Genomic DNA, 13,394 nt, shown 5'->3' on the forward strand with positions numbered 1-13,394 from the left:
GCTGAATCAATCTTTGTTGATGTATCGACTCAGCCAGTCACAAGCTAATTAACTCCAAGTCCTATTAGAAGCAATCAAAATGTTACTTCTCATTGTCAGGAGGCAGGAGACCTTGGAGGTAATTCAGACATCTCCTTTCCTCTGGCGTGTGTGCGTGCTCAGTTGCTAAGACTGTCTGACTCTTTGCAACCCCACGGACTGTAGCCCTCCAGGCTCCTCTGTCCATGGGATTCTCCAGGCAAGAACACTGGAGTGGGTTGCCATGCCCTCCTCCAGGGGATCTTCCCAACCCAGAGATCGGTATCATATACATATATATATAATCTGTAAGTAAATGTGTATTTTAATACTCAAAATATCTACATATATATGTGTAAACTTATGTAAAATATACATAATACCTATAAAACAGAAGCTATAGATAAATATCTTTTACATCTTACATAGCTAAGTATAAATTTACAGGTACATTTGCATTTTTGCTGAAAAATGCCTGAAAGAATATGTAAGAATTACATGCAGAAGGATTTGTTTTTTTTTTCATTTTCCTTTCCATATACTTTGACTTTTTAACCATGAGGATATTCAATGTTTAAAAAGCAGTCCATTTGTCAGTTTTGAGGAGATTCTTCCAGTCTTTCCCACCTTGTTATTCCCAGATTAAATTGTAAATTGAGATGACTTTATATTGACTCCTTTCTGAAAAGAAAAATTCTCAGGGTGCCTGTCCAGAAGGACAGTGGTTTTCAAAGACAGATAGAAACCAAGCCAGGCCTTGGGTTCAACTGTTTAAGAGGCCAGGCAGACCCCGCTGTAGCCCGCGCATCCCTCTCTGTCCCCCACCCCCAGGGCCGCGGGGGCAAAGGCAGCATCTACGTGTGGGCCTCGGGCGACGGCGGCAGCTACGATGACTGCAACTGCGACGGCTACGCATCGAGCATGTGGACCATCTCCATCAACTCGGCCATCAACGACGGCAGGACCGCGCTCTACGATGAGAGCTGCTCCTCCACGCTGGCCTCCACCTTCAGCAATGGGCGCAAGCGGAACCCGGAGGCCGGCGTGGTGAGTGCGGGCCAGGGGTGCGTGAGGACATTGGTGATGTCATACGCAGACACGGTGACGTCATGGAAGGAGGGCCGTCCTTCAAAGAGTCAGCCCCTGTTCCAAGGGGAGATGCCCCCCTCTTCTAGGCTGGTGATGCTTTGTTATCAAGGTCAAGGCCTCACAAAAAACATAAACGCCTTGACCTCCTTCCCGCTCATGGTCCATAGATTTTCCTGTTCATTGTTGTGGCTTACAAATAATGATGAACTCTAGTTTACCAAGATGTTGCCCCCGCACATTGCTTATAAGGTAACTAATAGGAAGAACTGGAGCATCACACCTGCACCCCATCTGAGCCAAGAACACATGCATTTATTAGTGTAATTTAGAAATGGCATCCACGGATGGATTTTTCCCGGTCCCTGCTGCTGCCTAGACCTCCTCAGGAGAGGGCGCATGTGTTTTTGCAAAGGAAGAGTAGTGTGTTTCATAGTATTTTAAACCGGGTCCACAATTGAGAAAACCAAAAGGTTAAGAATCATAGACATTTATTGCACTCTTCTGAGCAACTCTTCCTTCCCTGGCACCTAGGTTTAACAGTGAATTTTCCAATCTGCTAGGCATACAGACTTTTCTCAGTCCTCCAAGCCAGGAATTTAGTGTGTGACTCAGTAGTCGGGCTGGGCTACATTCTGCCTGGCCACCACCTCCTCCAGGGTTGGGGAAAAGGCAGGAACAAGAATGCAGTCATCAGTACCAGCTAGCCCTTCAGTCCCAAGGTCCTGTCTGAGCTCCACCTGACCAGCTCTCACATGAGCTGGCAGAAGTCCCTTCCCTGCAAGAGACCCAGACCTTAGCCTGGCTCCCCCATGAACCCCCCTGATTTCTCCCGTGAGCCCCCTCAGCTCCCCTTAGTCTTGGGGAGGATAGAAAATGTGTCAGCTCCTCCCAAGCAGAAAGAGGCTTCACTTTCTCATCTTCTGAGCTGTGTGGGCAGAAAGGGACAAGCAAGGGTGGCCCTGATCTTGTTCTGCTTGTCAGCCTTCTCCCAAACACCCCCCAGAAGCTCCCCTCCCTGCCCCAAGGGCCTTCCAGTGGCATCACTCTGTCCTCAACCCCTGTCTGTGATGCTACTCCAGCTGGGGAGGGGCACTGAATTCTCTTTGAATATGGTCACTTTCCCCAGGAGTTGACTTTAAACCGCCCTGATGCTTTGTCCCCCAAAATAATAGATCCACTCAAGGAGCCTACAGACAAACAGGAGAAATGAGTATTCTCATGGTTTATAAACAATCTTAATGAAAACCCTGTCTCTCACAAACATTGAAGATGAGGATTCTCTCTGTAAAATGCTTTAAAACTCAGCTGATCAGCCTCCCCACTTGGGGTAATCACTGATGTAGCAGTTGTCTTGCTCACTGTGTTCCAGAATCTCTTGGTGGATTTTAGATGTAGAGAATGTAACATTTTCTCTTTAATAGCTGTCCTTCTAGGCAAACTTTAGCTGAACTTGTTTCATTGTTCCTCTTTACGAATGCCACCCTTTTTTCCTGGAGGGAAAATAATTTGTTGATGAAGTGGCCCTGATCTTTCTGAGCCAATCTCATTGTAACAAACCCCACCATTGCCTTGACTATGGTGGTGGTATTGGCTTGTCACTTTTCACCTATAATGTTTCCTTTTAGGGTCCAGAAAATAAATATCTCTTTATTAGAATAGCTGAAGAGTTGCCTCTCTAAACAGTTGATTTGCTTGTATCTTATGGACACTGTGACTATAACCGATTGTGTTTCCCTTTTTGCATAGGCCACTAGGAAGCTCAGATAAAAGTGTCTGGCAAAATAAATACATGAGTGCTAAGCTTATTCTTGCCTCCATCTAAACCATCTTCAGAACAAGGCAGACTTTAAGTAAAAGAGACAGAAGATCTTCTGCTCTGTGTTGTTTTTGGTTTAAAGCAGTGGGGCTTCTTCACTCATTCCTCACTCTCTTCCCCTCCAGGCAACCACAGATTTATATGGCAACTGCACCCTGAGGCATTCTGGGACATCCGCGGCTGCTCCCGAAGCAGCTGGAGTGTTCGCACTGGCTTTAGAGGCTAAGTATGTTTCCAGCTGGGGACCAAGGGCCAGCTCTGCAGGGTGAACTAACACAAGTCTCCCAACCCAACACCAAGTGTCCATGGAGGCAAAAGTGGGTGTGAGAGTCAGTAAAAAAGTCAGGGCCATGAACTCTGGTGGGTGTTGCTAATGATACACACACACACACACACACACATCCCACAAAATTACATCCCTAGAGAACACAAGAGTCCAACACCCAATCACACATGGGGGCACAGAGATATTTTCTTTCATCTGTGGATTTCATGGCTGTTTCACTCTAATAATACTCCCAATCAGCTAAATGAAAGAAGATCATTGCCATGCTGGTTATCTAGCATGGTTTTCAGAACATATCATGGAAACAGGATGCTCTCACTTCAGATTTGTTAACTTATATGGTGAACTCACTCTAATACTGAGACAATGTGGGCAAAGTCACACAGTGTAGTCCAAGAAATCAGCTTTGCTACTGCCTTCCAGCTACCAGTGAGAGGCGCCCACCCTCTTTGTTCTCACCATCCCACAGAGAACCCACACATCACTGCTGCTGGACCCACCTTGGATTTGAGCACCAGCAGAGGTCCCTGCCCACCTGCTCCCCTGTCTTAGTGCAAACCAGAGACTGGTCTTTGGTTTGAGCAACGAGCTTGTGGCTTCAGGCAACATCCATGTGGTGTAAGTGCAGATGCTCACTGTGCAAGGAATTATCCAATACAGAACCAGAAACTTGTAAGAAGTTGGATTCTGGCTCCTGTGGCAGGGAAGTTGAGTTCCCATCTCTGTTGGCTGTTGCTAGGCAACCAGAGCTTCTAGCATCAATCTTCAGGCAGCCCTGCCTGACTCTCCACAGATTCAGTGCATTTTCTGACTTGCAAAGGAGGTAAGAGCTGATTCCTAGAATAGGAAAAGGCTTCAAAAGATTATCTAGTCCAACCCCTATGCCCTCAAGCAGAAAAAGGCATCGTTATCCTCCTTTTACAAATTGGGCCCCAAATTGGGGATGACTTCTGTCTTTGGGCCAAGCCAAACTTTGATTCTGTTAACAAAACTCAGGTGGAAAATTTAAGAAAGAAGAAATGGACACTCTCTTCCTATTAAGCACCAAGATAAAAAAAAAAAAAAAAAACTTACATATTATGTGCATTTCCTAAAAATGAAACTCTTCTTCTTAGGGCCTGCCGGGTCCTAAAGTCTGAGTTGGTCTCACTCACTCTGGTTAGGAGCAGGCAAGCAGAGGGAGGCTGCTCCTGCCACAGATTCTCACAGAGGACAGGGAATAAGAAGGAGTTTCTTATCTCCCCTTAAATCGAAAAGGGCAGAACTCGTCTTAAAGTCTCCCTGGATTCTGACAAGCAAAACGTCACTTGCCCAGGTGTATATGCCAACAGCTTAGCCTACCAGTCTCCTCTGTCCATGGGATTCTCCAGGAAAGAATACTGGAGCGGGTTGCCATGCCCTCCTCCTCCAGGGGATCTTCCTGACCCAGGAATCGAACCCATGTCTCTTATGTCTCCTGCACTGGTAGCCGAGTTCTTTACCACTGAGCTACCTAGGAATCCTATATGTCAACAAAGTGACATCTAGATCCATCAAAGTGCTTGAGCAGGCTGCTGGAACTTTCAACAGATTTGTGGGCTCTACAAAAATTATTCCTCATTCTTTACCACACTTGCAGCTTTCCTTACAGAAAAGAATGCAGTCACTGATTAGGCATGCTTCATTTTGGAGCAGTGGTCATCAACTGAGCACTCTCTTGCCATAAACAGGGGGAAAAACTGATACCTGGTAGTAGGTGGTTCAAACCCATCTTGGAAGCCAGTCCTCAGACTTCTCAGGACACCAGCCACCTAGGTTGGAAACACAGCCTGAGATTAGAGTTTGGTGCAATTCACTAAGAATGGGCTCCCAGCAGAGACCACTGGGAAAGAGAGGAAGCAGGTTAGAGATGGGAAAGGATCTGAGCAAGGACGCGATTCCAAAGGTTCCGGCCTCAGCCTGACTCCAGGGGGAGTTCTGGAGTGTAAATCTTGCCTCAGAGTTTATTCCAAATCAAGGCAAGGGAGTGGGCTTCCTGGGGTGGTAAAGCCCAAGACTTTTCAGTGGGCAAAAGGGCTCCAATATTCATTGGAAGGGTGAAGCTGAAGCTCCAATACTTTGGCCACCTGATGTGAAGAGCTGACTCATTGAAAAAGATCCTGATGCTGGAAAAGATTGAGGGCAGGAGGAGAAGGGGTCGACAGAAGATGAGATGGCTGGATGGAATCACAGACTCAATGGCAAGAGTTTGAGCAAACTCCCGGAGATGGTGAAGGATAGGGAAGCTTGACGTGCTGCAGTCCATGGGGTCGCAAAGAGTCAGATACCACTGAGCGACTGAACAACAACAAAGCCAGGAGTTAAAACCTCTGATCAGCATGAAATAGCCCCGGCAGAGAGCCCAGAGGGAGGAGGCCAGAAGACTCTCTTTGTGAACACTTCCTGCAGCTCACCTCTCTTTGTGTTCAGACAAGGCATCTGGGAGTACTTGGGAACATATGTGGCAGCAGTCAGGGCTGTTTCCCCCTCAGAGGGCCAACAGGAAAGCTTTTCCAAAACAACCTGAATGCAGTAAACAAATTATCCTGTCTAAAACGTCTGCCCATCGGGACCACGAAATAGGGAAAAGGACCATCTCTGTGGCTCCAAGGGACAAAGGGAACCCAGTCCTCTGTCCTGACCAGTCATCACCTTGTTGTTTAATCTCATAAAATGTTTTTCTGCCAAATGTTTCAATGCTTGAAAATACCTTCTTGATTCCCCAGAGATAATTGCTCACATTTCCCAGGGAGTCCAATATTAGAGAAGTTTCACAGGATATCTCTAGTGGGGGTTAGGTGGCGCTAGTGGTAAAGAACCCGCCTGCCAATGCAGGAGATTTAAGAGATGCAGGTTCGATCCCAAGTTCAGGAAGATCCCCTGCAGAAGGAAATGGCAACCCACTCTAGTATTCTTGCCTGGAGAATCCCTTGGAGAGAGGAGTCTGGAGGGCTGCAGCCCACAGGGTCGCAAAGAGTTGGACATGACTGAAGTGACTTAGCACACACACACACACACACACACACACACTGAAGTGACTTAGCACACACACACACACACACACACAGCTACCTTCCCATATGTCATTTCCATGACCCCAGGCTTACTGTAGGGTTCTGAGGGGATTGTAAGGAGGCAAACTTCTGGCCCAGAAGAACCATCCACATTAAAGCAGCCCACGTTCTAGGCTAGAGCAGTGTTTCCGAAAGTGACCTTCCAAGGAATGATTTTGTCATGTAAGCCGCATCAAAGTGTAATAGACAGAGACAAGTGCACACACATTAGGGACAGCTCAAAGACTTCTTATGAAGTTAACACATCCGTGTAGTATTGGTGTCAGTCACTCAGCCGTGTCCAACTCTTTGAGACCCAATGGACTGTAGCCCACTAGGCTCCTCTGTCCGTGGGATTCTCCAGGCAAGAATTCTGGAGTGGGTAGCCACTTCCCTTCTCCAGGGGATCTTCCCCACCCAGGGATTGAACCCAGATCTCCTGCATTGCAGGTGGATTCTTTACCATCTGAGCCACCAGGGAAGCCTTACACATCCATGTAACCAGCACCCAAATCAGGAAACAGACCATCACCTAAGTATCAGTATGGCATTTTGGTTCAACATTATGTCTGAGAGATTCCTCCATACTGCTGTTAAATATCACTTCCTTCCAGTCCCACAAATCTTAATTCCTCCTCTGGGTGATATTTCTAAAGATCAGCTCAAGCGCCTCTGCCTTCGTATCTGTTCCTCAGATAAAGTTGTGATGTTCTAACATGTGGTTCTCTCCTGCTTCAGTTCCTGGCTCTCCCTCCCTGACACTCCTGCGCTTTGTAAAGTTTTTAACCTGAGTAATACTTGCCTTCTCCCGCCTCTGGATCCTTCAAGCCTTTGGCAGATGTATGGACAGGTCCATGGAAGCAACATTTCTGGGTCCTATCTGACGTCATCATTGTGTTCACGCTGTCCACACATGCAGCCGAGGCTGTGAACCACCGTCTCAGACCCATGTTCTCAAACTCCATGTGTAGAAGTATCACCTGGGTGTGGTCCTAACTGTGTGTCCTCAGGCCCACAGCCTCCAGGAGGTCTGATGCCAGAGACTTGAGGTTGAGACCAGGAATCCACGTTTGTCACGGGTCCCCATGTGGTTCCAAAGCTGGTCCACTTTGTGTGAGATGCTCTCCTTGGTACAACTCTGGGGCCCCATTGTTGGCTCCCTCGGCATGACAGGGAGGGAGCTCAGCTCCCCCCCCCACCCCTTTTTAAATATTGAGCTGTCTGTCCTCCCCCCAGACTCTAGGCTCTGAGACCTTTCCACAGCATGCTCAGAACTAGTGCAAAGCCCAGACATGATACACACTCAATAGATGGTCACAGAATCACTTCACTGTGCAGTGCTTTTCCGTAGATCTGTCTTACTTTTCCAACTCTTATATAAACTATTTGAAAGTATGACCTATTCCTTGCCTATAACACTGAACACAGTGACTTCCATACTGTAGGTGTTCTGTACATTTATTTTGTATTAGTTAATAGATGTCACCTACAACCCTTGAGCTGCCGTAGTAGGATGAAAGCTTGAAGCAGGTTGTGAGATCCCTGTTTTACACAATGGGGCTTCTCTGGTGGCTCAGACAGTAAATAATCTGCCTGCAATGCAGGAGACCCAGGTTCGATCCCTGGGTCAGGAAGATCCTCCTGGAGAAGGGAATACCAGCCCATTCTAGTATCCTTGCCGGGAGAATTCCGTGGACAAAGGAGCCTGGCAGGCTACAGTCCATGGGGTCCCAAAGAGTTGGACACAACTGAACTACTAACACTAACACACTGTCTTCTATCAGGCCTTCCCAGGTGGTGCTAGTGATAAAGAACCTGCCTGCCAATGCAGGAAACACAAGAGATGTGAGTTTGATCCCTGGGTTGGGAAGATCCCCTGGAGAAGGGCATGGCAACCCACTCCAGTATTCTTGCCTGGAGACTCCCATGGAGAGGAGCCTGGGGTCACAAAGAGTCAGACACGACTGAAGCAACTTAGCATATATGCACATCTGTCAATTCAGAAGTTGCTCAGAATGCAAAAATAGGAGGGACTCAGTGTTACTTTTCAGGCATAAGCGAATGGTTGTTCAACCGGTGTCACAAATTCTGACACTGGAGTATGGACCTTGCTCTGATTTAGTTTAGAAATGAGAACATTCTTGTTCTAACACATTCTCTCTCGTGTGCCCCATGAGAATAAATCCACGGAGAAAGGTCTAATGGGGGTCCTTCAGGAAGAATAGCACATTATTGTAGCAGAACCCCTTGCAAAGGTGAGAGCTACTCCACCTGCCAGCCCTCTGATTACCCCGAAGTTAGCAGATCCTCATTTACCAACACTTTTGGGTTAAATGAATTCAGAATCCTGTTCCACCAAAGCACTGAGCTTTCAGCCACAATCAACGTCAGGAAATTTCACGCTGTTCACCTAGTCCACGTGTCCAGGGGACCATGTGTCCAAAATAAATATGTTCTTAAATTTCTCAAATAAACATTGACTTTCATTGAAACTTTCTCCTTAAAACCTGAGAGTCTACATTTCACGAGTGTATGAATCACTAGCGTCTTCTGGCTCTGATTCAAAGCTTTGAACCAATGAAACCTGCCTGTGATGAGATTTTATCAAATGAGTGATGTTCTTTGAATCATTTGATTCTGAGGAGAACTGTAGCGCAAAGTTTTTCCAACATTGTTGACCATGACTCTCAGTGAGAAATACATTTTGCATTCCAACCCAACACATAACACACACACACACACACACACACACACACACTTTCCTCATATTACAGTCACACTGTCATTCTTTTCTGTTTTCTCCCACTCGTGACACCTTCATTCATAAAGAACCTGGTTCTCAACCTCAGCTGTCTCCTGGAAAGACCTGAGAAGTGTTAACAATTTCCCAAGCCTGGGTCCCCCTCCCAGAAATTCTGATTTACTTAGCCTGAGATGTGGCTGAAGCAGTTTGGTCTTAAATGTCCCACAAATGATTTTACTCTGCAACCCAGATACACAGCCCATGCAGTCAGTCTACCTTCCAGCCCACAAACGGGTCATGGCTGACATTTTGAAAAAACACAGACGTTGAGTAATAGTAGACACTAATTGTTTATTTGCTGAATGAAGTGTGTGCTGAGGAGGGCCATCCTGGGCCCTGGGGAGACAGATATTGTGGGTTTTGTCTCTGCTCTTGAAGAACTGACAGCCCGTGTTCCCAAATGGAATGCTTGCAAGTGGCCAACACTCAGGTCCAGAGACAAAGCTCAGCTAGCACCCAGAAGCCCCTTGTGTCCCTTCCAAACACCACCTGTGCAAGACCCACCACTCACCTGACTTCTGACAGCACACATTCGTTGTGCCTGTCTTTCTTCTTCAAGTGACTGCAGTCATATCGTTTGTTCTCCTCTGTGTCTGATTCTTTGGGTCAGCATTCTCTTCATCCCAGTTATTCTGAGTAGCTGTAGTTCATTCTCACTGCAGTGCAGTGTTCCCTGTCTAATAAATACATTTCAGTTGGCTTATCCACTTTACTATGGATGAGCATTTGGGGGCTTCATAGTTTGGGCTTATGGACATTTCCAGTACATGTACATCTGGTGAATATATACACACATTTTTGTTGGCTACACGCCTAGAAGTGGAACTTCTGGGCCGCAGCTTAAGCACATGGGCAACATTAAAAGATAGAGTCAAACTGTTTTCCAAAATATTTGCAATAATTTATACTCCCATCTGCAAAATACTCAGTTGTCCCTCATCTTTGTCAACACTTGCTATTGTCAGCCTTTTTCATTTTAGCCATCCCAGTGTGTGTCAGTTTTTGCATTTGAAATATATTTAAGTAAGAAAGGCAAGACGTTTAATTGATGTACCACTATACCTCTGTTATAAATAATGCATGGATAATCCTCCCTTGACTTGGGGGTTCATAGACGTTCCAAAATCTTACTGGAGGTCTAGGTGCTATCTTAGTCATTGTGTCTCTTTTTCCTTCCCTTCACCCCTGTCCCATGCCCTTGTCCTTGAATTCCTTGCCTCCGGTCCACAGCCTGGGTCTGACCTGGAGAGACATGCAGCATCTGACTGTGCTCACCTCCAAGCGGAACCAGCTTCACGACGAGGTCCATCAGTGGCGGAGGAATGGGGTCGGCCTGGAGTTTAATCATCTCTTTGGCTACGGGGTCCTAGATGCAGGTGCCATGGTGAAAATGGCCAAAGACTGGAAGACGGTGCCCGAGAGGTTCCACTGCGTGGGCGGCTCCGTGCAGGACCCAGAGTAAGTGGGGGCAGCAAACTCTGCCGCTACTCGCGGAAAATACCCCGGAGACACTGCCACCGTGCTGGCAACTGTGTCAGGTGCCCTTTCTGTGTCCTCCCGAGATGCACTGGGTTTGATTCGGGGACAATCAGCTTCCAGGCAGAGCTGTAGCATTGGGCAGTTTCAGAGTATCCAGTCTCCAGAGTCCTGGGGCCTGGAACGTCCATCCCTTATTGCCAAGAGGGAGAGATTCACAAAGAGGGACTTTGCTAAGGGGAAGCCCTACAGCATCTGTGCCTTTGCAGGCTCTGGGCCACAGCAGGTGGGGGCCGTGGGCAGTGTGACGAGAGCAGGATGTAGTTAGCTGCATCTTGGCTTACGTTCCCAATTAGCAGAAAGGTGGTACAACCGCAGTATTGAGGAGAAGGAGCACCGGGGCTCAGCTTAGTCGTGGTTTGTGTTTGTGCGGAGACCTTGTTCTCCACAATGGCCCTGGACAGGAAGACTGGGTTTCTGTTGATCCTCACACTCTGTGCTTTTGCGGGGAGGGGGGAGGGAGATGGAGAACATATGCCAGGATGAATGACAATTTCCCTCCCAGTTCCAAGCGCACTGAGGACTCTGTCCTAACTCAGATACTTGCTGGAATTTGGAGCCAGAGGCAACATTGGAAATAGGCAGTCTGATGCCCTCATGTTAGTTAAGGAATCTGAGGCCCTGAAGTGTGACCGTCTCAGAGGCTCACAACCAGCTGGGAGCTTACCCAGTGTTAGCAACATTATTTTTTTTTAATCTGGAAAAGTCTTTTATTATGTTTCAGTTGATCAGGTTAAATTCATCTCACTATGTATATAGATGTTCTTGCCTATATATTTCTTACAGGGTTTTATACAAATTCGTTAAGAATTTACCTTTCCCAAATGATCTTCTGTTGAGACAGTTTTATTCGCAGCAAAATACACATATACACGTATACTATGACAGCAATTTTAAACTTTAAAACATATAGAAATTTCTTAGTAAAAAAAAGGGACTTCTCTGGTGATCCAGTGGTTAGAACTTGGCGCTTCCACTGCAGGGAACCCAGTTTTGATCGCCAGTTGGGGAACTAAGACCCCACAAGCCACACAGTGTGCCCAAATAATAGAAAAAGAAAGTATATAGAAATGTGTTGTTTTATGTGGTAAAATACATCTCTCAAAGCCCCACTCCTCAGAGGTTCTGATTTCTGAGATTTTGGATAAGGTCCAGAAGACTGAGTTTTGTGCGTGGTCTCAGAAGCATTGTTTTAATGAAAGGAAACTTGAGAGCTCTTTTTTTTTTTTAATTTAATTAAATAATTAATTGGAGAATATATCCTGTACAATGTTGTGTAGGTTTCTGCCATACAACAAGGCAAGTCAGTCATGAAAAGTGAAAGTGTTAGTCGTTCAGTCATGTCAGACGCTTTGAGACCCCATGGACTATCGCCCGCCAGGCTCCTCTGTCCATGGGGATTCTCCAGGCAAGAATACTGGAGTGGGTTGCCATTCCCTTCACTGAGGAATCAAACCCACATTTCCTGCATTGCAGGCAGGTTCTTTACCATCTGAGCCACCAGGGAAGCCCCAAGTCAGTCATAATTATGTGTATATATCCCCTCCCTCGAGAGTACTTTCAGCATGAACTCAGAGGGTTTCCCGAGGACAGGAATCTAGCCTGTCCCATTTGCTGGTGTGTCCTCAGGGCCTAGAACAGCGCCTGGAATTTAGCAGTCATGGGATCAATATTTGTGGAATGCATGAATGAATGACTATTCAGCCAGCTTCACCTGGGCACGAGGAAGGCATCTAAACAGTGGTGATAGGCAATAGGGTGGTCAGACCAGCCAGGGAAATTTGGGGTGGGGGAGGTCGGGCCTTGTTGGAAGGGCTCTGGTCTCCTGGGTGCCCTCTGCCCCCTCGCCCACCCCCCACCTGAACTCGATCTCAGGTGCTAATGAGCAAGGTCTGGGGCAGATGCCATGCTGGAAGAGCTCAGAGGCTGGGCAGGGAGGTTCCAAGGGCAGCGCCCAGGCCAGCTGGGCCTCTGGCAGAAGCAGCCCTTACTGCCAGGAATCAAGCTTCTCCGGGGCAGGCCGCAGGGCTCCATGACCCCCCAGCAGTGGCCACGTCTACGCTGGGCTGCATGGAAACGGGCTGGGAGCCGCTGAGCGGCGACTGTCAGGTTTATGAGTCTCCTCAGCACTGATCTTCCCGGAGAAGCAGTCAACTCAAAACACAGTTTTCTAAAGAGACTTTATCAGGAGAATCCATGAAGGGTGCTTGACTGAAATAAAAGGGAAAAATAGAACTGGCTGTGAGGCATCTGAGCTGGACCATCCAAGTCAGTGAGCAGAGGCGGCCTGGCCCTCCCCCGCCAGCGTGTTCCCAGAGCACCGTGTCCAGCTCAGCCCCACCCTCCCCTGCCCACTCAGCTCCTCGAGCAAAGTGTTAGTCGCTCAGTGGTGTTGGACTCTTTGCAACCCCATGGACTGTAGCCCACCAGGTTCCTCTGTCCGTGGGGATTCTTCAGACAAGAATACTGGAGTGGGTTGCCATTCCCTTCTTCAAAGGATCGTTCCCACCCAGGGATTGAACCCAGGTCTCCCGCATTGCAGGCAGATATTTTATTATCTGAGCCACCAAGGAAACCTCTGAAGGTCGTGACAAACTCTGAATTTTAAGTGAATTTGGAAATCAATGTTAACACTTGACCTGAATAGCAGAAGCAGCTCACTAGAGAGTGGAGGGTATGCTCAACCGCATAACGGTCAGGTGTGGCCTTGACCAGTCACTTCTGAGCTGCAGTCACGTTGTTATGATAGTCATAGCAATCACTTTAGCAATGATT

At 47.3% G+C, this 13,394-nt stretch overlaps 1 protein-coding gene across 1 annotated transcript in view; it reads left to right on the forward strand.

The window, feature by feature from the left end:
• The window catches only part of PCSK2 (proprotein convertase subtilisin/kexin type 2), a 230,315-nt gene that overhangs the window by 213,359 nt on the left and 3,562 nt on the right, over nt 1–13,394 (forward strand). Inside the window, exons 9-11 of the mRNA XM_061126390.1 lie at nt 850–1,065; nt 3,049–3,149; nt 10,314–10,541. Coding sequence (XP_060982373.1) covers nt 850–1,065; nt 3,049–3,149; nt 10,314–10,541 — 545 coding nt within the window. The remainder of the gene's footprint in view (nt 1–849; nt 1,066–3,048; nt 3,150–10,313; nt 10,542–13,394) is intronic.

This window comes from Dama dama, chromosome 23, assembly GCF_033118175.1.
Source record: "Dama dama isolate Ldn47 chromosome 23, ASM3311817v1, whole genome shotgun sequence".
Taxonomy (NCBI): Eukaryota; Metazoa; Chordata; class Mammalia; order Artiodactyla; family Cervidae; genus Dama; species Dama dama.